The 27,691-nt window shown below is 40.4% G+C and overlaps 1 protein-coding gene across 2 annotated transcripts in view; it reads right to left on the bottom strand.

The window, feature by feature from the left end:
• Positions 1–27,691, bottom strand: part of MYO3B (myosin IIIB) — a 529,864-nt gene that overhangs the window by 162,253 nt on the left and 339,920 nt on the right. For both annotated transcript variants that reach the window (XM_023589485.2, XM_071216296.1), the window contains 3 exons: positions 3,253–3,364; positions 2,139–2,301; positions 653–733 (listed from right to left, as the gene is read on the bottom strand). In XM_023589485.2, coding sequence (XP_023445253.2) covers positions 653–733; positions 2,139–2,301; positions 3,253–3,364 — 356 coding nt within the window. The remainder of the gene's footprint in view (positions 1–652; positions 734–2,138; positions 2,302–3,252; positions 3,365–27,691) is intronic.

The raw sequence follows: 27,691 nt of genomic DNA on the forward strand, positions 1-27,691 counted from the left end.
AGAGCTGGGCAGGGGACAATTGAGCTGGTAGCTAGAGCTCCCAGCTCTCAGGCTGCTTCTGCCAAGTCGAGCCTCAGGAGCCACCAAGTGTCACCCCTGCAGCTAGAGAACCACGTCGGCCACATACAGGCAGGGGTTTGGGAAACCTCAGTTCGCTGGTTAAGTCCCCGAATTATTCCTCCCTCCATGATTCTGAGACAGGTCTGGCATTTAAACAGAGAATTTCAGGATTGAAAGGCAACTTTCAGACCTTTTCATGCCAGTGCTTTCATTTCACAGATAAGGGAAGTGTGGCCCCAAGAGAGAAATGCATTTGTTCAATTGTTAATATATGAAGTCGACTCTGTACACAAACTACCGATGTTCAAATGCTGACTCTGCCTCTAATGAGCTGAGTGACCTTGGGCAAGTCCCTGTTTATCCTATAAAATAGGGAATATAACAGTACCCACTCGGGGAATTTTTAGAGTGGCATGCAGCATCATTATCACACAGGCGGTGGTGTGAGCACAAGCACTAGAGCCCCCCCTCCTACCTCTCGACTCCTCTTCCAGGGCTCCTGAATTCTTAAACTTTCAGCTTTTCTAAAGTCACATGAACTAAATCACAGAATATTTTCAGATGGGTGTTGTGAAAATGATGTTTTAATTACCTGCTTGAATATAAACAGCAGAGTCACTCCTTCTGTTGCTTATTTTCTTAAATTTCCTCCGAGCCTCATATCCTCTCCAGGCTAAAAATATAAAACCGTGTGCTAGGAATGACATTAATTTAAGAACGTGCCAGAGAATTGATATAAGCTGTTTTCCCTCCAATCTCTCATCCCTCTCTTCCTCCCTCCGGCTTTCTCACTGAAGAGAATCAACAAAGATACGTGAACTATGGTGGGGAAAGGGGGCCTCTCTGTACTCACAGCTTGGCTTCCAAGATGCTTCTGAGAAGGGGTTCTTTTCGTACAGGCGGTGAGTGCCCCCAGAACACTCTGGCTTCGCCTTAGGTGTCACTTGGGGTCCCTATCACAGATGAGGTGGTTCCCTGGCATTCAGGTCCAGGGAGTCAGCCGTGTGTTCAGGACCCAATGGGCCAGGGAAGGGGTGGGAGTGGACCTGGGGTGACGGTGGGAAGGACCTGGAAGACCCTTTTGATACAGTTTTTATTTGGGAGAAGAGGTATCAACATGAAAGTGAAGGGAGGAGAAAAATGGAGAGGGGAATAAAGGAAAACAATGAGTAGCACAATATCAGCATTTATCAAGGGTGAGCTATGTACGTGCCAAGGGCTGTGCCACAGGAGGGCGGCAGGAGCCATGGCAAGGGAAGCGGGTGGGGAGGAAGGGCGCCGAGAGGCTGAGGAGAAAGCAGAAGGGAGTCTCTGTGTGTTCGAGGCCCTTGCATACACCTTCCTCCCCCACCTCACCTCAGCCCGAGCGTCACAGCTCTCCAAGTTGCCGAGTGAGGTCACGAGGGCCAGAGTGGACTAAGGCAAACTGTAATTCTGAGTTAGGAGGGCACACAGGAAATGGTTCTCTGTATTCCAGACCTGGCACTTTCATACCACTCATCTCAGTGTAAGAGCACAAATGCTGTTGGCAACACAAATGGCACATACATGTGTGCAAAGAGGCACTGAGCGGGCTGGGCCTTCGGAGGACCCTAGCAATTTGTTTTCTTGGTTTGGAAGCACCGTCTGTGCTAGTAATACCTTCCAGAAATGGCATTAGTAATTCTGATGTAGAGAAATGGCATTAGTAATTCTGATGAAATTATATATATATTTTTTATCTGGGTCACACATCTGTGTGATTTGGATTTGACCTTGGTACACTTTGTACTGCTTCTATGGGGTCACCGACCACAGTGCATTATAATGGTTTGTTTGCTCATCTGTGAGGTCAGGGACCACAGTTTTCTTCCCTGCTGTATCCCCAGGGTCTAACATAGGGTCTGCCTGATGCCGGGCTAGCAAAAAAATATTTTCTGAAGGAAAGAAGAAAGGGAGAAAGGAAAGAATAAGAGAAGGAAGGGGTGGGGGGGAGGGAGGGACAGATGGAGAGAAGAAACTCCTAAGAAAAGCAACAGATGAGTAGCCCCCTAGTCCTTAAGATTCTGGACAGTATTTCTGAGCACTGGACCCCTTACCTGACTGGATGACAGTCGCTCCCTTCTCTCTCTTTTCTCTGACTCTCTTATATCTCCTGGCTCCAAGCCACCCCTTGGTATATGCCTGTAGCACAACCACTCTGCCTATGACTTCTCGCAGCAGCAAATTCAACTGCTCCACCTGGTAATACTTGAGGAAAACCTGAAATGAGACATTAGTTTTAGCAATACAATGGGCTTCCAAACAAAGATTCAATCTCCTCCATCATATCCTCAATATAAATATTACAACCATTATTCAAATAAAGCATACAGTGGAAAAGCAGTGACTTGGTTTATGTGAATATTGCTGACATCTTGGGGGCAAATACAATTTTCCGTCTAAGGCAGAGCCAATCCTTGATTATTGACCTAAACAGATAATGTGGTTGGAAAGCTTTCTTGAAGATCCCAAATGCTCTCCAAGCCATGCTTGGTTCATTGCTGACAAGAGTTCCATTTTCTCTGCTTGATCTCTTCTCTTTCCCTACAACCTCTGGGGGAGGTGCTAACCAACCAATCTATGGCCAAGAATGCATGCTAGGAGGGTGGGGAGTTGACCACAGCGATCTAATTTCTGCTGAGGGGCAGCAGTGTTGCTACTGCCACTCAGGCTAAGGCTGGTTTTATAGGGCAATTCAGGGCTGGCTGTTAAAAGCTGAGATTCTATAGGGACGTGATGTTCTCCCAAATGTAAAGCTGCTTATGATGAGACTAATAATCAGAGTACTCAGTAAATATCAAACAGGGGTCTAATAAAAAATGGACAAAACTGTAAAAGAAATTCGTCATTGTCATCAATGTGGTTTGTGTATTTACATGTGGTGCAGAAAAATGACGTTTTAAAATGAACGTAAAGATCTCATTCTAGAAATGCTAAATAGCTCTCCAATTACCTACAGAACAGGAGGCAAATCTCCCTCCACTGGTCTCTAAGGTTGGGGGACTCCTGACCCAAGACCAGCAAGGTTGGGCTTACAAACCCAGTGTAAGGTTGGGATCTTGTCTGCTAAAGCCACACAACGTACAGAGACATTCATGTCACAACAAGAGACAAAGGACAACCAGCAGAGCATCATACCTAACACAATCTAAACACCAAAGAAAAATCTACCTTTGTTTTTCCCAGCACCCAGTGGTCTAATCTGGATTTTTCCAGGATACTGATGCAGTTTTCTTTGCTAGCAAGAGGTGTTTGATGTGCTCTGAATGCCAAGTAATAATACCTATAAAATAAAAGAGCAAAATTAAGCATTTTTAGCCTTTTGATTCAGTATATTAGAATTGCTCTGGACCTCACTGACACACCTTTGTTTTTAATAGTATTTCTTGAGCACCAATAATGGAAAACTAGGTAGTGAAAAACGCACAATTTGTACTTATTAACTTGGCTATTATCTACTTTCATATTTTCTGCTTTGTGTATTTCCCTTTAATACTACTTTGCAATTCAAATTAAATGCATGTGTGGTGTCTTTTGCATGCAAGATCAAAGAATTTAATCCTTGTAGAAAGCTGTAATTTAGATAGTTCTCCTAGTACAAGTCATCTCTGTAAACGTTAGTATTACTATTATACAAATAACTTATAATCCTATTGTATACACTTTCGGCTTTGCAAACTCCCATCCGAAGCAATTTGTAGACGGCAAAAGTGATCATAGACTAACACTAATGATTGTTTGCTGAGCCACATCTCTTAGTTGGGGTGTATGGTAAATATGTTTTAATGATTCTAATCACCCAAACCACATTTGCTTTCTTAGATTACTTCAATTTAGTGAACTTTCAAGCTTGCAAATGAATGAATTTCTGGGTGGATTCAAAGGACACCACCAGAAAGTTGTTTTCTCTCCTCTTTTTTCTTCTCCTCTATTCTCCTTATTTTAAAAATATATATAACTTGTTGAATATATTATTCAATTAGAAAACTTTACCTTACTTTCTCTTTAAAAAGAAAAGCCAAGGACCTTTTCTCTGCTTTTTTGCTGTCATCTGCAATTAAGTTTAATCCCTTGGAAACTTAAAAATAAACTTAGTTTCCTTTTCAAGGGATTTTCCTGCCATTACTCAGACAACACTAATCTTTTACTTTGGAATTACTTTTAAATATAGAACTGTTTTTACTTTAAAAAAAAAAAATGACCAAACTATGATAAATGTTTCTTCCTCCTGCCAAATATACCCATATCTTTCTCTTTATGTAGAAATAAAAAATACTTGGTTAGCCCTTGAGTCATTTAACTTTATCTTCTTATCAAAAGATTGTTTTACAAACGGGACTATAATACTGAATTTGCTGGAAACGTTTGCTTCCAGAGGTCCTGGAAATGCTTAAAGGCTGGGAATACGCAGTTTCTCCCTTTGGGAAAGAGTGCAGTGTTCTTCAGTACCCGGAGTGGCAGCCGGGATGAGATTATGGTAGGTTATTTGACCACACCTAGAAACTTGCTAATGGCAGGTGTCTTTTTTTTTTTTTAAAGATTTATTTATTTATTCCCTCCTGTGGTTTGTTTCTTTCTTTGCTGTCTCTTCTCTGTGTCCATTCGCTGTGCTTTTTTTTTTCTTTCTGTATCTGCTTGTCTCCCTTTGTTGTGTCATCTTGCTGCGCCAGCTCTCTGCAGCACATGGGCCGTCAGCTCTCCATGGCATGCGGGTGAGTATGTCTTCACAAGGAGGCCCCAGGGCTTCCCATATGGTAGACAGGAGCCCAACTGATTGAGCCATGGCTGCTTCCCTGAAGGTGTCTTTTGATGCTACATGGGAGGAGGGACAATCAGGAGATGAGCTCAGGCCTACCTGGGCAGTTCAAGGCATCTGCACAGATTGTTCAGTCCTAGTTTCTCCAGCACTTGAGTTTCAGTCATGGCCTTTCTGACTTGATTTTGGCCAGGGCAAAAGATTGTGTCCTGGAGTACATGGAGATGGTGGAAATGGAGACAAAGCTACATGGGTTCAGATAGCTTAAGGTATAAAAGTCAGTGAGAAACCAAGATTTCCTACACTTCTTCCTCTAGGCGCAGCTATTTACAACATGGGCTACCTTTGTTTTAAGCAGCCAAGCCTTGCTCATTGTGAATGTTTGATGCTACAGATGATGACATATTTAAAGAGAACCTAACAAATGTCCAGTACTGTGTAGGATATAAGAGGAATGCAGGGAAACGGACTTGGCCTAGTGGTTAGGGCGTCCGTCTACCACATGGGAGGTCCGCGGTTCAAACCCTGGGCCTCCTTGATCCATGTGGAGCTGGCCCATGCACAGTGCTGGTGTGCGCAAGGAGTGCCCTGCCACGCAGGGTGTCCCTGCATAGGGGAGCCCCACGCACAGAGAGTGCGCCCTATAAGGAGAGCCGCCCATCGTGAAGGAACATGCAGCCTGTCCAAGAATGGCGCTGCACACACGGAGAGCTGATACAACAAGATGACTCAGCAGAAAGAGATGCAGATTCCCGTGCCGCTGACAACAACAGAAGCTGACAAAGAAACAAGATGCAGTGAGTGGACACAGAGAACAGACAACGGGGGCGGGGAGAAATCAATAAGGGGGGGGAAGAAATCAATAAATCAATAAATCTTTAAAAAAAAAAGAGGAATGCAAGATATGTTACAGTTCTCCAATTGAGTATTTATTATTGTTTTTCAGGTATCTATGGGTAGCTCTTAGCAATTATTAATTTGTAAATAGGCAGAATGTATCCTGAACTTAACTTTGACTTTCAACTCAATTGTCTTAGTTTACTATGATAATAATAGTCATATCTAGCTAAGTTCAGTAAGAGAGGGTAATAAACAGTCCTGAAAGGAAGCAAAGTAATCATCTATCTACAGTAATCAGGTCATGGAAATGTAACGTGTTTCCTCCATGGAGGAATTTTGGGTTCTTGTGGGTACTATGGTGAAAAAGCACCTTGCCTGACCTCCTGTGGGCTTCAGGATAAGGGCTTAAGGGCTTAACTATAAGGAACCCAGCCAAGAGGTTTGCCAGCAATGGGGGCCTTTTTGGAGAGATCTACTCCATCTCCTTCCTGAAGCACTTTGATGAGTTAAATGGGCAGGAGATATGCAATGTCAAAATAATCTAAATGAAAAGAACTTTCTTGATGTCTAGGCCCTACTTACAGTCAGATTTATCTCTCAGATTGGAATCTGAGCACTGAGGTTAGAGTCAATAGATCTCTGGCTCTAACTCTGGTTAAGCCACCTTTGTCTATATACCTGAATTATCACAGCTATATTTGGAGGGGACGAGGTGCCAAAGGGGTGCTGATGTAAAATATCAGAAATTGGTTGTTTTTTATAAAGGGTATTTATTTGGGATAGGAGCCTACAGATACCAGGCCATAAAGCATAAGTTACTTCCGTCACCAAAAATCTATTTTCACTTGTTGGAGCAAGATGGCTGCTGACGGCTGTGAGGGTTCAGGCTTCCTGGGTTCCTGTCTTTCAGGGGCTTGCTTCTCCCTGCATTCAGGGTTCCTCCCTTCCAAGGTCTTGCTTCTCTCTGGGTTCAAAGTTCCTTTCTTCCTGGGGCTGGCTTCTCTTTCCTCTGTGAGCTTACTTCCTGGGGCTCCAGCTTAAGTCTTCAGCATCAAACTCCAACATCAAAACTCCAACATCAGAAACCCTTAACTCTGTCCTTTGCCATGCCTTTTATCTGTGAGTCCCCCCCACCAAGGGGTGGGGAATCAATGCCCTAATGATGTGGCCAATCAAAGCCCTAATCATAACCTAATCATGCCCAGGTACAGACCAGATTACACACATAATCCAATATCTATTTTTGGAATTCATAACCATATCAAACTGCTACAATAGAGGTAAGCCATGTGCAAAACCATGAGTTGGTGGGAGGTTGTTTTTAAGTAGTTTCCTTCCCTCTCTATCATCTCTTTTCCCTTTGTTCATGGACTCCCTAAGTTCCCCAACAAATGTAGGGCCTTCCTCGCACTGTGTCAAAACTCTACATGTCTGGGCATTCTCTTAAGACCTTCTGTATAGGGGACTGGCTTGCTTCTCTAATACACATTTGCAACATTTAGGTCCTGAAGGGAAACTAGAGTCATTGATAACAATTATTTCATTGTACAAAGGAGAAAACCAGAGAGAAGGCAACTGGCTCGACATCACAAACTTAGTAACTGGAAGATCTGAACTTCTAACTCCAAGGCCAGGGCTCTTTACCCTCAACTAATCTGCATCTACTTCTAGCTCTTATTGTATATACTTGGTAGTATTATTTTTTTCATTTTTTTTTAATTAAAAAAGTTGTGAGCTTACAAAACAATCATGCATAATGTGCAGAATTCCTGCATATCACCCTTCTGCCAACACCTTACATTGTTATGAAACATTTGTTACAGATTATGAAAGAACTTGATCAGATTATTATAACTATAGTACATAGCATACACTTAGTATGTTTTTTCCATACACCCCCTATTATTAACACTGTGTATTAGTAGTGTACATTTGTTACAGTTCATGAGATAACACTCTCATTTTTGTATTGTTTACCACAGTCGCCTTTCCACCACATGGTTCACTGTGTTATACAGTCCCATTACCTGGTAGTATTTTTGATGCTCTAATAGGGAGCTTTGGTACTCCAGCACTTTACTCACTGGAACTGTGAATGTCTCTAATGATCTAGAATTGGACTTTAGACTTAGGAGAAATTCTCACTTCCTATCCAGCTGTCAGATGTTCCTGGACATACATGAGGGATCCAAAGGTACCAACGTATCAGGAAGGTTTTTGTGCTTCGAAGGAGAACTATATCTTCTATAACAAACCCTTCTGGGTTATCATATTCTAGCCCAGCTCACCCTCTTTGAGCTATTTTGCAATTCTTTGTAAATGATAGGTAACTGATAAGTATGTAAATTATGTCCAGTCTGGCAGTGATTTAATTGGCGTCCTTCTCACTGTTGAAAAAGTCACTTTCCTTTTCTTCATATAAGCCTATGTTGTTTTGATTTTTCCTTTGAACTGATTATAACATCTGCCTGGTTTCCTTATAATATCTGAGTAAAATAAATTTTTTAAAATGCTCATTTTTTATCTGTATGTGACTCATGATTTTATGTTTTCCTAAAAATTATCTTTTAAGAAGAGTAGGAAAGAAGTATAAAATGCAGGCTATAGGCGGCAGACTTGGCCCAGTGGTTAGGGCGTCCGTCTACCACATGGGAGGTCTGCGGTTCAAACCCCGGGCCTCTTTGACCCGTGTGGAGCTGGCCCATGAGCAGTGCTGATGCGTGCAAGGAGTGCCGTGCCATGCAGGGGTGTCCCCCGCGTAGGGGAGCCCCATGTGCAAGGAGTGCACCCCATAAGGAGAGCCGCCCAGCGCGAAAGAAAGTGCAGCCTGCCCAGGAATGGTGCCGCACACATGGAGAGCTGACACAACAAGCTGACGCAACAAAAAGAAACAGATTCCCATGCCACTGACAACAACAGAAGTGGACAAAGAAGACGCAGCAAATAGAGAACAGACAACCAGGGTGGGGGGGGGGGAAGGGGAGAGAAATAAATGAATAAATAAAATCTTTTTAAAAAATGCAGGCTATAGAGGTTTAACCCAAAGTACACAAAGGCATGGGCAAGTTTGGGGACAGGAAGACCCTCACATTAAAGGAGAACCAAGACCACCCAACAGTTCTAAAAGCTCTATTATGCTAAAAAAAAATACTGTCTCTTTTCTACTTATAAGTGGAAACATTGGTTCATGACTTTCTTTACTAATAAAGTCAAACTATTTGCCAAAGTTACTACACCAGTTTCTGCCTCATCAGTAGAGAGTGCTCCTGTTGCTCTATATTAAATTCAGTCCAATGAATTGTCAACTTATTATTGCCAAAGTAAGTGTAAAACAGTATTTGTAGTTTTCATTTGCATTTCCTTGATTATCAATGAGACTAAGCTTTTTTCTTTTGTTTTCAAAGAAGTTCTCTGCTGTTCATATGATAATGGGCAATATGTACAATGAAATTCTCGATTTTCCTCAATGATTGCCCTGATACCTAGAGCAGAGAGGAAAGAGAATTGAGAGAGCTAAGAATCACCCATTTTAAATAAAAATTGTATTGGCATTCGTGATTGGATCCAACCCCATTATTACATTTTTAATTTGCCCTTCTCATCTTGGTCCTGATGTTCCTTCATTTTTACATTGTTAGGGAAGGAGTTGCATCTTTTAACAATGCTTTTGAAATCCCAACCTATAAAAATAAGCTCTGTTTTGATTCATGCCTCTAATTTGAGTTTGCACTCAAAGGCATGCAAAACATCTATACCTCTAAATGGAGGTTTACTCAACCCTAAATTGACAGTGAGACATTTTAGAGGTTAATCAGCATCCCCCCATGGCTCCCTCATCCGTTTGCTTGTTGTTTTGCTCATGGTTTGAGCTCATTGTTCATTTGTCTTTTGGTCATTGTCTGCTTATCATTGCCTGTTTTTTTTTCCAGGAGGCACTGGAAACCAAACCCTGGACCTTCCATGTGGGAAGCGGACCCTCAACTGCTTGAGCCACATCTGCTCCCTGCTCATTTGGGAATTTTTTGTTCATTGTCTGCTCCTTTCTTTTTTTTTTTCTTATTGTCTGCTCATTGTTTTTCCTTGATGTCTGCTCATTGTCTTCTTTAGGAGGCACCAAGAACTGAACTTGGGACTGCCCGTGTGGGAGGCAGGTGCTCAACTGCTTGGGCCACATCTGCTCATGAGGTTAATTTTTTAAAGGTTAATTCTGACTGAAACATTTTTTTAAAAACTAAGTTTTTCTAAATACTGTGTTTTAGGGTGGATCATTCACTTTGTATAGTTTTAGTGCTTTGTTATAACTATGTCATAACTATGTTGCTCCACTTTTTAAATTAAACAAGCTTTTCATTCTCATTTTATTCATTAACTAAAACTTTATTTAGGGCCTACTAATGTGCCAGGCACTGATGGATGCACTTGAATAACACGAATGGACAAGGTAGACAATTTCCTGCCTTCATAAAATTTATTCTAGTAGGGGAGACAAACAAAACCCAAGTACATAAAGTATAACATTTTGAGTAGGGATAAGTGCTGTGCAGAATAATAAAGCTAAGCGATAGTGAGTATATTTGGGGGTGAATTGAGGCAGGCAGCCCTAAGCACCAAGGATATTGAGGGAAAATAAGCCATGAAACATGAGGAAGTGGTTCAGAGATTAGGGGCATTGAGCTTAGAAACAAAAATGCTTAACACTGAGGGGGTATAGCTCAGTGGTTTGCGCACCTACTTCTCATGTACAAAGTCCCAGGTTCAATCCCCAGTACCTACTTAAAAAAAAAAGTCTTAACTGGGCATTGGGGACAAGGAATCTGTGTTTTCATTAGCTTCTATGGTGATTTCTGATGTCCTACAAAGTTTGAAAACCATTGATTTAGGAGAGGGGTTCTTAACCTTTTTTGTTCCACAGAACCCTTTGCCAGTCGGGTGAAAACCACGGACCCCTTCTTAGAACATAGTGGCAGATAGTTTTATGGCACTGAACTAGAATTGGATCTAACAACTACCGTAATTTTGAATATGGATGAGTGTAAGCAATATTTCAAGATATGCCACAACTGTAATGTGATATGAAATGAGTACTACTGTAATTTATTACATACATTCATAAGTGAAGGACATAATAGATTTCAGTTAAAGGTCAGAGAAAATAAAGCTAATAAATTGATTTTTTTTTCAGTTCAAGCTCACAGACCCCCTAAAATCTTTCCACGAGCCCCTTGGGGGTCTGTGGACCCCTGGTTAAGAACCCCTGATTTAGCAGAACATGATAATTGACTGTCATTGTAACTGCTGACCACAGCGGTTTTACTTGTAACTGTGGTTGTTAATTTAGCTTACTTCCTTTGCTTGTTATTGCAGTGGTAACTAAGTGATTCACAACCCTGTTGTAACCAGATGCTTGCCACCCCATTACAGCCTGTTTGTTTAGCTTATTTCCATTCCTTTACTTGTTATCTCATGTTAACTGACAATTTACAACCACCCCAGCTGGCTTTTGTCAGTTTTTAAGGACTTTTCTGGCCTGTGCTTACATACTCCCTATTAACCATAACTGCAACATAACCAATCAATGTCTGCCAACATCACTATCTCCACTTCCCGTTTGTTTAATCCCATAAAAACCTTAAACTCTTTAGATACGGGGAGACAGATTTGAGCTTTTTCTTCCTGTCTCTTTACTCTGCTGCTTTGTAATAAAACTCTTTCTTTAATGGAAATCCTGGTGTCTCTGCATCAGTAACACCCTCAAGTGGAGAAGGGAGATGATTTGTTTTGTAACACCCAGAGGGTAGCACTGAGATGGAAGCTTCTAGAAGATGGTTTTTCATTAGAAGGACATAGTGGAACAGGCTGCCTCAGGAACTAGGGAGTGAATTCTTAATCCTGGAACTGTTCAATTGGAAGCTGGTTGGCAAGGTCAATAATGTTGTAGAATAAATTCCAGTTTTAGCTAGGTAGTTGGATTGTTTAATATCCCTTCCAATAAAGAAGCTATGTTGACTTCTCCCTTGGCCCAAAGAATTGTTTCTCTGATTTTAAAATTGATATCTATCATCAACTCAATACTGACAATGTACCAAATCTTGGGTAACTTTTGATATATTTGGATAATAAATTGGAAGGCTTTTAACATTTACCTAGATAGTTTGCTTGGGATTCTTAGAATCTCAGCTGTGATCTCTTCCCTAGGATATTCTCTTCAACATATATCTAGAATAGTGATTCTCAAAAAGGAGTCTTCTGAACAGCAGGATCAGCATCACTTGGGAATTTGTTATGAATGTAAATTCTCACACCCTGCCCCTCCCCCTGACCTGCTGAATCATAAAAACTGGGTGGGAGCCCAGCAATCTGTGTTTTAACAAGCCCTCCAGGAGATTCTTAGGTATCTGAGAGTTGGAGAACCATTGACATAGTGAAACTGAGTCCCAGATAAGTGAACTGCCTTGCCTATGGTGACACAGTCTAGCTGAGGAAACACCACCTTTTCTATTTGTTGGGTCCAAATGACTTATGGGGATTTGGAGCCCAACATATTCCCACGGAAAAGGTCAACTGCCCAGAATCTTTCCTAGAGAAACCATCATACATGTTTAATATTTAATATTGTTCATCGAGACTTGCTTACAAATAATTGGAAATAATGTCAATATTCGATCAGTAGAAGAACAGCTAAATAAATACCATGGAATTCAATAAGGGCTTAAAAAGAATGTGCTAGAGCTATGAAACAACATGGGTATATCTCTAGTATATAATGTTAACTAGAACAGCAAGTTGCAGAATAGTACAAAAAATATAATTCAAGTTAAGTTTTTTAAAAATGTAGTTTGTGTATGTGTGTGTTTGTGCGTTGTGTGTGTGAATACTGAAAGGGTAAAGTAACCAAACTCATATCTGGCTATTCCAGAAAGGGACCGTGGAGAGCGCAGGGTGCTGGGAACCAGAATTAGGAGAGAGGCAAAAGAAGACTTTAGACTTATATGTAATGTTTCATAATCTTAAAGGAAATAGCATTCATACATTATTGTTGCAATTAAAACTTAATTTCAAACATTAAGTAGAAATTGTAGTGGTTTAATTATAATGGGCCTAAATTCTGGACAAAGAACTATGTATCTACTAATTTGATTACTATCACTTGCATCTAAGTAGAAAGTGCCCGAGTCATAGGGCAAAGAGCATCAAACCTTTTAGTATTTAAAAATATTCCTTGAGGGACCCTCAATCTATATCAGTGGCCACCCAGACTGTTACTCAGCTACCCCAAACACTGGACAATTATCTGCAAAATTCAATCTATATAGATAATTTTCTCTTATGTAGATAATAGAGGTAACAGAGCTATTTTGGCTTGGATAATTTGATAATTACCCCCAATTGCCCATTTCCCGTTGTATGTATAAAAATCCAGATTTAGTTTAAATTCTCTCTCATATTTACCATATGCCCCTTTCAAAAAATTTTTCTTTGTGTTTGGCCTTCAGTAAAGAGAGAGAACAGCTGGCTACCACCTGCTACCAAAAAAAAAAAAAAAAGCCATTATATCCATTATACTTTTAGGAAGACTTCCTATATGTGGGCCTTGGGATAAGAAGTCATGTTGCTCTGCACTATTAGACCTTAAAGTGCTAAGAGTGTAAATTCCTCTGATGCACCAGTAGATACTACAGAGCTTTGCACACAAAGGTGCTTAATAAAAGTTTCTGATGATGATGATGATGATGTGGTTCTTCATATTGCACTAACCAAAGTAATTACAGTGGCAATATAAAGGCTAAGACAGAAAGAAGTCATCCATGGTCTCACTTCTCTAATATTCTATTCTATAAACTACATAAAATGTGTCAACACATGCAGTTGGGGAGGGTAAGCAACTCACTTACTCCACTAAACAATTAAAAAAATGGGCGGGAATGACAATATAAAAAGGATAGTAGGTATTCCATTGCCTCCCAAAGAAAGCCACCATGCAACTGCTGTTCCTAGAAGAAAAATGTGGAGATTGTTCACACAAACATGCATTATATTTAACCCATGATGACGAAGCTATCCATAATCCAACCTAATTATCTCTTAATGTGTCCCTCACTACCTCATAAATCAATTTCCATGAAATTAAGGATTCTTCAATTTGCTACAGATATACAAGCTTATATCTATTTTATGTCAGGTTCTCACCTATGTCATTATAGGTAAAAAGAAAAGAAAGCTAATGATTTCCTGTGAGAAGCAAGGCATGACATCCCCATTCTAACTCCTGGAGGATTTCTATTTCCTTATTGACTGCAGAATATCCATAAATACAAGTAGAAGCTTCTTTTCACTGAAAATTGAAATTTGAATTGGAACCTTCTCGAAATAACAGTGCATTTCTCTCTGAAGCTGAGTTTTCTGTCAACCCAGGTTCTCTGAGCTAACATAACCTTGGAGCTCTGTCAGGAAACGGGCAGGGACCATGTCCCTATGAGTGAAGTTTTCACAGTGATAACTGACAATATTCAGTCCACTTCACAAGAGTTAAAAGAATGTGTTGTCAACACAACATTTCAAGGCAATGGAAATAGAGGGTTTCTGTGATGGTTGATTTTATTTGTCAACTTGGCTAGGTTGTGGTGGCCAGTTGTTTGGTCAAACACTGGTCTGGTTACTGTAGAGCTATTTCATAGATGGGATTTGTATCTACCGTTGATTGACTTAAGTAAGGAGATTACCGTCAATAATATGGGCGGGCCTCATCCAATCAGCTGGAGGTCCTACGAGTGAGAATCAAAGGCTCCAGGGATCAGAAGGAATTCTGCCTCAAGTCTACATTCTATACTTCTTCCTAAATTTCCAGCCTACTGTATTCAGACCAAAGATTTCAATATCACCCTTACCAGAATCTCCAGCCTCCAACTTGTCTTTGGAGTTTGGATTTGCCAGTTCCCAAAATTGTGTGAGCCCATCCCTTGTAATAAATTTCTCAATGTATGAATACGGATATTCTGTTGTTTCTGTTTCTCTGGAGGATCCTTACAGACACAGTTCCCAATAACTTGTCTGCTTCTAAGCAGGTACTTCTGCACTTGCTTGTGCTTACAAGGCAATCTTCGAAGCAGAAGCCAGAGAGCGAGGTGTAAGAAATGAGTGGGCTGTGAGGAATTAGAAGTATTTATTCAACATTCACTCAATCATGTAGTTATTCAGTCACTCTCTCAATCAAGAAGTAAACATTTAATTTCTTCTCTGTGGTAGACATTATTAGCTGCCTCCCCCATGTCTATTCCCCACTTCTCCCTGCCAAACCAAATTCCAGTTTTTCCTTGAGTGACAACTGCCCGGCCTCAGACCTGATCCCTACATGACCCAGTTCAGGTCAATGAGATTATGTGAAATGACTTCTGGAAAAACATTTTCTTCCTGATAAAAATGGGGCAGATGTGTCTGGCTTAGCTATTCATCCTGCCCCTTTCTTCCTGCCTTGGATGCAGATATGCTTCCTAGAGGGGCAGCAGCCATCTTGTGACCATTAGGCTAAAGACAACCCACACAGTAAAGTGGGTAAAAATGAATGAAAGGAGGTCAGACGGGTTTGGGTACCTGATAATATCATTGAATAGTTGAATTAATGGTAAAATCTAATTAATGTTCAATTTATTCTTCTGTAAGAAAAAACAAACAATTTACAAGTAGTTCTCAACTGGTGCAATTTGTTCCCCCAGGGAACATTTGGCAATATCTGGAGACATTTTTGATTGTCATGACAAGGGGATGGTGCTACTGGCATTTAGTGGGAAGAACCAGGGATGCTGGCAAACATCTTATAAGGCACAGGACAGCCTCCTACAACAAATATTTCATTTGGTCCAAAATGTTAATAGTGTTGAGAAACCCCGTGTAAGCCACTAAAAATGCTTGTTTGATTGAGGATATACTGAACATGTGCCATGGGCCAGATACTATGCGAGATTCGAGGGGTACAAAAATAAGTTCACTCCATCCCCTCAGAAGCTCACAGTCCAGAGGGCCAGAGAAACATGTTGGGATAAAAATTAAAATAAAATAATAAGTTTTAGTACAGAGATATCAACAATTCATTGTGGGAGCACAGAGGATGAAGCAACCAACAGGTTGGGGGTTTCAGGCAGACTCCATAGGGAAGGGGTCTGGGATGGAGACTGAAAGGCAGGGAGAAGATGACCCCGTGAAGAAGGCTTTCCACCAGGGAGAAGAGCAAGTGCACAGGCCAACCACCACGAATGGGCCTGGAGGGTCCAATTCAGCCTGGCAGGTGTCAAGGGTATTTGAGGAAGACTGGTGGGAAGTCAGCAGGGACCAATGATGAAAAGCCTTGCCTGCTAAGCTAGAGACTTTGGATTTTATCCTAGAGGCCATGAGGAGCAAGCAGAAATTTTTATCCATGGTAATAACATGATACTCTTTTTTTTTTAAGACTTATTTTATTTATTTCTCCCCACCCCACCCCCTTATTGATTTTCACCTTCTGTTCCTGTTCATCTTCCTTGTTTCTTTTTTTTTAAAATTAATTAATTTATTTATTTATTTGCCCTCCCTTTTCCTCCTCCAACCCTGCTGTTTTTGTTGGCTTCTCTTCTCATTTTCTGTCCTCTAGGATTCACCGGGATTCCATCCTAGAGATCTCTGATGGGGAGGGAGATTCCCTGTCAATTTGCGCCACCTCAGTTCCTGGTTTCTGCTGCGCTTCATCTTGACTCTCCCCTTATCTGTCTTCTGTTGCGTCATCATCTTGCTGCGTGACTCACTTGCGCAGGGCACTGGATTACCACGAGGGCGCTCGCATGGGCACCCATGCGGGCACTGGCCTGCTGTGCAGGTATGTTTTCTATTCCTTTTTTCATCAGGAGGCCCCAGGGATTGAGCCCAGGTCCTCCCATATGGTAGGTGGAAGCTCTATCAGTTGAGCCACATTCACCTCCCTTCCTTGTTTCTTTAGGAGGCACCAGGAGCTGGACCCAGGACCTCTGAGGTGGGAGGCAGGTGCCTAATCACTAGAGCCACCTCCACCCCCTGCTTTGTTGTGTTTCTCATTAGGTTTTTCCTCCCCACATCTCTTGCATCATCTTGTTGTGTCAGCTTGCTGTCTTCTTTAGGAGGCCCTGTGAACCTCTGTTCCCTGCTTTGTTGTGCCTCTCATTTTGTTTTTTCTTCTTGTGTCTCTTGTGTCAGCTTGTCGCCCCTGCCTGTCAGGCCAGCTCACTGTCTTCTTTAGGAGGCACCAGGATCCAAACCAGTGGCCTCCCATGTGGTAGATGGGAGCTCAGTCGCCTGAGCCACATCCACTTCTCTGACATGATATTCTTAACTTTTTTTAGAAACATAACTCTAGTGACAGTTTAAAGAGTCACCAGGGTGATCTGAGACTAGAATTAGAAAGGTAATGGAAGGCAAGGCAAAAATTCAATTGAAGAGGATTGTGGGAAGATGGCAGAGCAGGAAGCTCTAAGATTTAGTTCTTCCATCAAAACGGTTATTGAACTGGCAGGGACTGTCTGAATCAACTATTTTGAAACTTCAGAGTCTAGTGGAACACTGCAGCATCCACAGAAGACTTGGAGGAAGCTGGTAAATTGCAGTAAATACTAGTGAATTTCACCCTCCCTGAAAAGGCTACCATACCCCAGGCAACCATGAGAACTGCAGCCTGAGCTTGTGATGCAGCCTGCAGGTGCTGGGGTGGAATAAAAGGCCTAGTCATCCAAACTCCAAGGATGTGAGGTCTGATTGTTGATCACTACTTTTGACCAGCTACTTCAGACCACTGGGGACCAGACTCTGAAGACTCCTATTATTCCAAACACCTCAGGGAAAAGGAGCAGAGGCATCTTAAAGACAGTATCCTTCCTCAGATCTGCAGAAAACAGTTAAAGGGCTGCGATAACCTGGCCAAATAAAAACAAACCACAGTTTCAAAATCTGTAGGAGAAGCCCCAGGTATCTTTGCAGGCCCCTTTTCCTCCCCCTCCCCAGCAGGTGAGGAGCCAGCCTATGCTCTCATCGTGGAACCTAGCCCTGCTACAGAGGAGAAAAGTAACGCTGTGTGTCAGTGAGAATCTATCCCATGGAAGTCTGAAAGACTGAACCAAGTAATTTGTCTCACTCTCCCAGAATCTATCCTAAGGCAGAGAAACAGCTTGCAGACAGCTAAAACAGCACAAGAAACATTCAGTTGAAGTGGCTCAGGGTAAAGAAGTACCTGTGTTAGTCAAACAGAAGTGCATGCAGGAGCTGTGGAAGTCTATTTCAAGGGAAGTAGAGGGGGCATTCCAATTCCAGCAAACTGCAAACGGGAGAATTTCTAAGGCCATCAGTAAGCATAAGCCCAGGAAAAGAAGACAGCTCAACGTAGGCTCAACTAGGACAGTGAAACCCACTTGGCATTGCCCTAGGGCTGTTTTTTTGTTTGTTTGTTTTTCAGTTAGGCCAGTTAAAAGTATTTATTGGGAAATGGGGGAAAGAACAGAGCTTGACGAGAGATGGGAGAGAAAGATGGAAATAAGCACCGAGATTTGGTGTTTGGTGCGGGCTCCTCTAAGCAGAGAGCAGGTTTTGGCTTGTGTGCTGACTTTTAAACTATTAATTATTCCTCCCCTTGCTAATGCTAAGGGGAGGGGCCCCAGCTCTTACTGGCTACCCCATCCATGGTGGGGGCCAATGGGGAGGACTGTTTGGAATATCCAGGACCAAGGGGAGTTCCCCGAAAGAATTAATGGGGCCTCAAGGTCAGGGTCAGGGTTTCGGTGGGGTCTTATGGCCATGTTGTCTGCTGGGCATGTTGTGGCTTGTCTTTTCCTTGTTTCCGTGTACTAACCTGCCTCAACTTCCCCCTCAGAGAGTGCACGCCCTTATTCTTAAGGGGCTGCTGAGGGGTGATGGTCATTCTTCTGCAGTTATTGCCTGCTGCTTAGGGCAACAGTCCCTGCCTGACAGGGCATAAACCTCTCTGGGTATTCTAATGAGGTCGAGGAAAGACAGGTCCAGCACCTTGGTTGGAACTGGGTGAAATCCCTGCATGGCAAATAAGGTGTTGATTCTCTCACTGTTATCCAATTTGTAACAGGTGAACCCAAATCTAATTTACAAGTTGCAGTCCTTGCTGAGTGTCAGGGAGGACTACCTGCCTCTAGAACTCCTCGCTGTTGCTCACCAAATGAAGCCAGGGAAGTTTTGGGTTTCTCTAGGTTTTTGCCTGTGTTGCATAAAAGAATTTAAGAACACGCCAGTTTAGTTAGGTCAATAAAAAGAATTTATGGGAAATGGGTAAAAAGAACAGAGCCTGCTAAGAGATGGGAGAGAAATATGCACCAAGATTTGGTGGGAAGCGGATTTGGCTCAACTGATAGAGCATCCGCCTACCACATAGGAGGTTCAAACCCCGGGCCTCCTGACCCATGTGGTGAGCTGGACCACGCACAGTGCTGATGCATGCAAGGAGTACTGTGCCACGCAGGGGTGTCCCTGTGTAGGGGAGCCCCAAGTGCAAGGAGTGCGCCCTGCAGGGAGAACCGCCACAACTGAAAAAAGCACAGCCTCCCCCAGAGTGGTGCTGCACACACAGAGAGCTGACGCAGCAAGATGACACAACAAAAAGAGACACAGATTCCTGGTACCACTGACAAAGAATGCAAGCAGACAAAGAAGAACACACAGCAAGTAGACACAGAGAGAAGACAACAGGAGGGGGGAGAAGGGGGAAAGAAGGGGAGAGAAATAAATAAAAAATAAATCTTTAAAAAATTGTTTTGGCACAATCTCCTCTAAGCAGAGAGAACCAGGCTGATCTTTTTGATAGGAAGGCTAAGCTCTGACAGAGACCACAAGCCAAACCAGAGCCAATTTGCAAAGATTGTGAAGTGCTCTGTGATTTAGTTAGTTTATTTTTGTTAGGTCCTAGCACAGAAATAACTCTATCATATCACTAGCTATAAACTTAAGGAGCAGACAGCTCAAGGACTAAATCTGGAGTTAACACTTTAAAATGTTAAAATGTACAGTATGCAACACAAGACAAACAAAGAAACTGGAAATGATGGCTCATCCAAAAGAACAAGATATAAATCCAGAAATCATGAATGAAGAGGACCAGACTTTAGACTTATGGGACAAAGACTTAAAAAAAAAATCCTCAGCATGCTCAAGGAGATAAAAGTAAACAAGGAGAAAGAACTGAAGGGTGTGAGGAAAACAATGAATGAACAATACATGAATCTCAAGAAAGAAATTTTTAAAAGGAATCAAACGGAATTACTGCAGATGAAAACTATAACAACTGAAAATTTTTAAATTCCCTGTAGAACTTCAACAGCAGATTGGAACTGGCAGAAGAAAGAATTAGTCAACTCAAAGACAACTGAAATGAGTCAGGCTGAGGAACAGAAAGAAAAAAGAATAAAAAAGAATGAATAGAGCCTAAGAGACCTGTGGGATACCATTGACAGTACCAGTATATGTGTTATGGTGTACCAAAAGGAGAAGAAAGAGAGAAAGGGGCAGAAGGAATATTCAAAGAAAGAAAGGCAGAAAACTTCCTAAATTTAATAAAAGACACATTCAAGACCAAGTAGGATAAACTTAAGGAAAAACATACCAGGTATATAGTGATCAAACTGTCCAGTGACAAGGACAAGAAGAATGTTCTGAAAGCTGTGAGAGTAAAGCAACAAGTTAAGAACAAGGGTATCCCAATAAGATTAAGTGTCAATTTCTCATCAGAAACCATGGAGACAAGAAGGCAGTAGTGTAAAATATTTAAAGTGCTGAAAGATAACAGTTGCCAAGTCAAGAATTTAACATCTGGTGAGACTTTCTTTCAAAATATGAGGGAGAGATGAAGACATTTCCAGAAAACAAACACTGAGACAGAGAATCACCACTAGACTTGCCTGGCAAGCAATGCTAAAGGGAATTCTTCAAACTGAAAAAAAAAGAGTAAAGTGGCATAAAGAAATAAAGACATCTAATAGGCTAACCATATGGGTAATTGTAAATGCCAACAATAATGTATTGCATTTTTTGGTATGTAACTCCATTTCTTACATCTTACAGGTTCTAAAATGCAAGTGCATAAAAATAATTATAGGGGAAGAAGATATGGCTCAAGCCCTTGGGCAACAACCTACCATATAAGAGGTCCTGGTTCGGCTCCCAATGCCTTCTAAAGAAGCCGAGCAAGACAACAAGCTGAGTGAGGGGCTGGTGTGGTGAGGGGCTGGTGTGGTGAGGGGCTGGTGAGGCAAGGAGCTGGCATGGCAAGCTGACGCAACAAGTTGACACAAAAGATGATAATGCAAGAAGGAAACACAATGAGAGACACAACAAGCAGGGATCAGAGGTGGCTCAAGAGATTGGGTGCCTCCTTCCTACATGTGAATTCCCAGGCTTGGCCCTTGGCGCCTTCTAAAAAAATGAAGATGAACAGACAGTGAGTGCAAAACAATGGGGGGTGGGATAGGGAGTGATACAAATAAAAAAATAAAACAAATCATTTTTAAAAAGTAATTATAGATCTATGGTTTGGGACATACAATGTATAAAGATATAATTTGTAACAAGTACAACAAAAGGGTGGGGAGTGGAGGGGTATAGGAATAATAAATGTATATGCTGTTGAGGTTAAGTAGGTATAAAATGAAATATGATTGCTATAGATTTAGAATAGTAAAATTTACTCATGGTAACCACTGAGAAAATGTTTTTAAAATACATTCATAAAGAAATGAGAAGGGACTCAAAATGGTACAATTAAAATCAAATAAATATGAAAATAGACCTCAATGAAAGAACAGATGATCAAAAAAAAGTATAAGACTTAAAAAAGACTAGCAAAATGGCAGAAGAAAGCCCTGGATTATCAGTAGTGATTTTAACTACAAATGGATTAAACTCTCCATTTGAAAGGCAGAAAGGGAAGCAGATGTGGCTCAGGTACTTGGGCTCCCATCTACCATACAGGATGTCCAGGGTTTGATGCCCAGGGCCTCCTGGTGAAGGCAAATTGGCCTGTTGGCAAGCTGGCCCATGTGGAGTGCTGGCCTGTGCAGGGTATTGTCCCGTGCAAGAGTGCTTCCCCACGCAGGAGCGCTGCCCTGCGCGGGAGGGCTGGCCTACGCAGAGAGCTGGCGCAGAAAAATGACACAACAAAAAGAAACACAGAGAAGAGATAATGAGACTCAGCAGATCAGGGAGCTGAGGTAGCACAAGAGAATGATCACCTCTCTCCCACTCCTGAAGGTCCCAAGATCACTTCCCAGAGCTGCCTAATAAGAATACAAGCAGACACAGAAGAACACACAGCAAATGGACACAGAGAGCAGGCAATGGGGGTGGGGCATGGGAGAAATATAGAAATCTTTTAAATAAATAAAATAAATTTTAAAAAGGCAGAGTGTGGCAGAATGAATAAAAAGCATGGCCTAGTGATAAACTGTTTACAAGAGACTCACCTTAAATTCAAAGACACAGTAGGTTAAAATTAAAAGGATGGTAAAATATATACCATGCAAATAGTAGCCAAAAGAGACCTGTGGTAGCTAACTAATATCAGATAAAATAGACTCTCAGTCAAAAACTGTTATGATAGACAAATAAGTACACTCTATCCTGAGAAAGGGGTCAATTCAACAAGAAGATGTAACAATTGTGAGCATATATATCCAAAGCCCCAAAATATATGAAACAAACATTGGCAAATATGAAGGGATAAATAGATGGTTCTACATTAATAGTAGGAGACTTCAATACACCACTTTCAATAATGGATAGAACATCTAGACAGAAGACCAATAAGGAAATACAAGACTAGAATGATGGTATAAACCACTTAGACTATATATATATATATTATATATATATAACTGTATATATATAATAGAACACTGCACTCAATAGCAGCAGAATATACATTGTTCTCCAGTACACATGGATCATTCTCCAGGATAGACCATATATTAGGTCACAAAAAAAGTCTCAATAAAATAAAAAATAACGAAACCATACAATGTATCTTCCCTGTTCACAATGAAGTGAAGCTAGAAATCAATAACAGAGACAGAAATGTAATATTCACATGTATGGAGAATAAACAATCTACACTTAAACAACCAATGGGCCAAAGGAAATCAAGAGAGAATTAGGAAATATCTTGAGGCAAATGAAAATGAAAACTTAACATTCCAAAACTTGTAAGACACTTTATAGTTCTAAATACTTACGTTTAAAAAGAAGAAATGTCAAATCAGAGAACTAACCTCACAACTGGAGGAGCTAGAAAAAGAAGAGCAAACTAAACCCAGAGCTAGAAAAAGAAAGGAAATAACAGACATTGATCAGAGATAAATGAAATCGAGGGTTTAAAAAAAAATAATCAACCATAACAAAAAGTTGGTTCTTTGAAAAATCAATAAAATTGATAAATTTTTAGGTTGACCAACAAAAATAAAAAGTGAGAGGATACAAATAACTAAAATCAGCAATGAAAGGGGCAATTACTTCCAACCCTACAGAAATAAAAATGATTTTAAGAGATATGATGAACTGTACACCAACAAGTTACATAACCTAGATGAAATGAACAAATTCCTAGAAACACACAAACTACCTATACTGACTCAAGAAGAAAGAGAAAATCTCAACAGACCAAAAACTTATAAAGAGATTGAATCAGTCATAATAAACTTCCCAATAAAGGAAAATCCAGGACCAGATCACTTCACAGGTGAATTTTCCAAACATTCCAAGAAGAATTACTATCAATCCTGCTCAAACTCTTCCAAAAAATTGAAGAGGAGGGAATGCTCTGTACTTCATTCTATGAAACCAAAATCAGCTTCATACCAACACCAAATAAACATACCATAAGAGGAGAAAATTACAGACAATATATCCCTTATGAACTTAGATGGAAAAATACTCAACAAAATACTAGGAAACCAAATCCAGTAACATATTAAAAGAATTATACAATACGATCAAGTGGGATTTTCCATAGGTATGAAAGGATGGTTCAACATAAGAAAATCAATTAATGTAATATACCACATTAGCAGAACAAAGAGGGAAATACTACATGATCATCTAGATACAGAAAAGGCAATTGACAAAATCCAGCCTGCCTCCATACAAGACTGGGAATAGAAGGAAACTTCCCCAACATGATATAGGGCGTATGTGAAAAACCCACAGCTAACATCATACTCAATGGTGAAAGACTGAAAGTTTTCCCTCTAAGATCAGGAACAAGACAAGGATGTCCACTCACTACTGTTACTCAACTATGTACTGAAAATTCTAGCCATAGTAATTAGCCAAGAAAAGAAATAAAAGGCATCCAAATTTGAAAGGAAGAAGTAATACTTTCCCTACTTTCAGGTGACAAGATCCTGTGTACAGAAAATCCTGAAAAATCCACAACAAAGTCAATGTAACTAGTAAAAGAAATCAGTAAAGTGGTGGGCTACAAGATCAATGTGAAAAAAAATAAACAGTATTGTTTCCATACACTAGTAATGAACCATTTGAGGAAGAAATCAAGAAAATATTTCCATTTATAATAGCAAATTAAAGACTCAAATATCTAGGAAGAAATCTAACCAAGTATGTAAAGGATTTGTTCACAAAAATCTATAAATCATTGTTAAAATAAATCAAAGAAGACCTGAATAAATGGAAGGACATTCTATTTTCATGGATCAGAAGACTAAATATTGTTAAGATCACAATTCTACCTCAAGTGATTTAAAGATTCAAACAATCCCAATAAAAATTCCAACATCCTTCTTTGCAGAAATGGAAAAGCTAATCATCAAATTTACATGGAAGGGTAAGGGATCCCAAAACCATCTTGAAAACGAAGAGCAAAGTTGGAAGACTCACACATCCTGATCTTAAAACTTATACAAAGCCATAGTAATCAATGCAGCATGGTATTGACACAAGGACAGGTATATAGATCAATGGAAGAGAATAAAGAATTCAGAAATAAACCCCCATGTTTATGGCCAATTGATTTATGACAACAGAGCCAAGTCCACTCAATTGAGAAAGAAAAGTCTCTTAAACAAACTGTGCTGGAAAAACGGGATATCTATATATAAAAGAAAGAAGGAACCCCTATCTCACATCATGTACAAAAGTTAATGCAAATTGGATTTTAAAAACCGAACAACTAAACATAAAAGCCAGCACTATAAAACTCCTGGAAAAAACATTTAGGGAAGTATCTTCAGGACTTGGGCAATGGTTTCTAAAAACTTTTTTCTTTTTTTTTTTTTAAACAATGTTTTTGGTTTTAAGATTTATTTTACTTATTTCTCTCCCCTTCCTCCCCCTTTCCCCCTGTTGTCTGCTCTCTTATGACCATTCGCTGTGTGCTCTTCTGTGTTTGCTTGCATTCTCAGCAGCACCAGGAGCCTGCGTCTCTTTTTGTTGCGTCATCTTGCTGCATCAGCTCTCTGTGTGTGCGGCACCACTCCTGGGCAGGATGTGCTTTTTTTCACATGGGATGGCTATCCTTGCAGGGTGCACTCCTTGCACATGGGGCTCCCATATGCAGGGGACACACCTGTGTGGCATGGCAGTCCTTGTGAGTAGCAGCACTGCGCATGGGCCATCTCACCACACAGGCCAGGAGGCCCTGGGTTCAAACTCTGGACTCCTATATGATAGGCAGATGCTCTATCAAAAGCCACATCTGCTTTCTGGTTTCTTAAACTTTTAATCAAAAGCACGAGCAACAAAAGAAAACATTGGTAAACGGGACCTGTATTAGTCAGCCAAAGGGGTGCTGATGCAAAATACCAGAAATCTGCTGGCTTTTATAAAGGATATTTATTTTGGGTAGGAGCTTACAGATACCAGGCCATAAAGCATAGGTTACTTTCCTCACCAAAGTCAATTTCCACATGTTGGAGCAAGACAGCTAGCAATCTTGCCAGGGTTCAGGCTTCTTAGGTTCTTTTCCCAGGTCTTGCTTCTCTCTGGGTTCAGGTCCTCTGTCTTCTCCACAAGGTCAGCTGTAGACCATCAGGCAAATGGCTCAGTCTCCCTCTCCCTGGGGTTTCTGCCATGTCTAAGGAGCCGTCTCTATTCCTCTGTGTTCTTCTCCTGGCTCAGGTCCTCTCTTCCTGGGGCTTGCTTCTCTTTCCTCTGTGTGCTTACTTCCTGGGGCTCCAAATCAAAACTCCAACATCAAAATCTTCCACTATCAAAAAGCTCAACTCTGTCCTTTGCCATACCTTTTATCTGTGAGTCCCCACCCCTTGGTGGGGACTAATGATGTGGGGACTAACACCCTAATGACGTGACCCAATCAAAGCCCTAATCATAACTTAATTATGCCCAGGTATGGACCAGATTACAAACATAATCCAATATCTATTTTTGGAATTCATACCCATATCAAACAACTACAGGACCTCATCAAAATTTAAAACTTTTGTGCATTAAAGGACTTCTTCATGAAAGTTAAAAGACAACCTGCACAATGGAAGAAAATATTTGGAAACCATATATCTGATAAATGATTTTGTCCAGAATATATAAAGAAATTGTACAACGCAATAACTAAAAGTCAAACAATCCAGTTAGGAAATAGGCAAAAAATTGAAAAGACATTTCTCCAAAGAAAAAATACAATGGCCAAAAAGCACATAAAAAGATGCTCAACATCATTGCCCATTAGGGAAATGCACATTAAAACCACAATGAGATACCATATCACATCTACCAGAATGATTACTATTTTTTTTTAAATTACAAGTGTTGGAGAGGATATAGAGAAATAGGAACACTCATTCATTGTATTTGGAAATGCAAAATGGTGCAGCTGCTGTGGAAGACAGTTTCTTGGTTCTTCAGAAAGTTAAGTGTAGAATTACCATACGATCTGGCCATCTCACTTCTAGGTATATACCACAGAAGAATTGAAAGCAGGGACTTTAGCAGATATTTGCTCGCCTATGTTCAAAGCAGCATTATTTACAATTGCCAAAAGATGGATGCAATCCAAATGTCCATCAACTGATTAATGGATAAGCAAAATATGGTATAACACAGTGGAATATTATTCAGCTATGAAAAGGAATGAAGTTCTGATACATGCCACAAGAAGGATGAACCTTTGAGACATCACATTGAGAGAATTAAGCCAGACACTAAAGGACAAATATTGTGTGATCTCACTGATACGAACTAATTAGAATAAGTAAATTCATAGATTCAGAAACTAGAAAATAGGTTACCAGAGGCAAAGGTGGGGGTACGGAATGGGGAATTAATGCTTAAATTGTACAGAAGTTTATTTGTGGTGAAGGAAAGTTTTATTAATAGGTGGTGGTGATTGTAGCACAACCTTGTAAATATAATCAACAGCAGTGAATTATATATTTGAATGTGGTTAAAAGAAGAAATTTTAGGTTGTATATGTATTATAGGATAAAAATTAAAAATAAAAGCTATAGGACCATACAACACAAACAGTGAACCCCAAAATATCCTATGAACTTTAGTTAATAGTACAATTATAATAACATTGTTTCATCAATTGTAACAAATGTACCTAATACAAGGTGTTAGGTGTTAATAATGGAGGGGGATATGAGAACTCTGCATTTTCTGTGTGATTTTTCTGTGAATGTACAAATTGTCTGATGGAATAAATTCACATACACTAACACATGTTATAAAAGCAACAATAGTAAAAGGAGAGGGAAAGGTTCAAATCCATACCTAATGGAATCTGTTCTAAAAGATGAATCTATTTCCTATAAAAATAAAGTTATGTCCATAATATATAAGGCTTTCAGTAGGGCCATTAATGTCCTCTTGAGCTTACAAAGTTACAGGTAAGGGAAATTTTTCACTTTTTATACTGAGACTAGTATTCTTAAAAGTATGTCATGAAGGGAACAAAGGAAAGAATAGATACTTAGGGTGTTCTTTGTCATGTTACTTTGTCATCCTTCCTATACATATTTTCTGTTAACCCAATGA

The sequence above is a fragment of the Dasypus novemcinctus genome, chromosome 7, assembly GCF_030445035.2.
Source record: "Dasypus novemcinctus isolate mDasNov1 chromosome 7, mDasNov1.1.hap2, whole genome shotgun sequence".
NCBI classification, from domain to species: domain Eukaryota; kingdom Metazoa; phylum Chordata; class Mammalia; order Cingulata; family Dasypodidae; genus Dasypus; species Dasypus novemcinctus.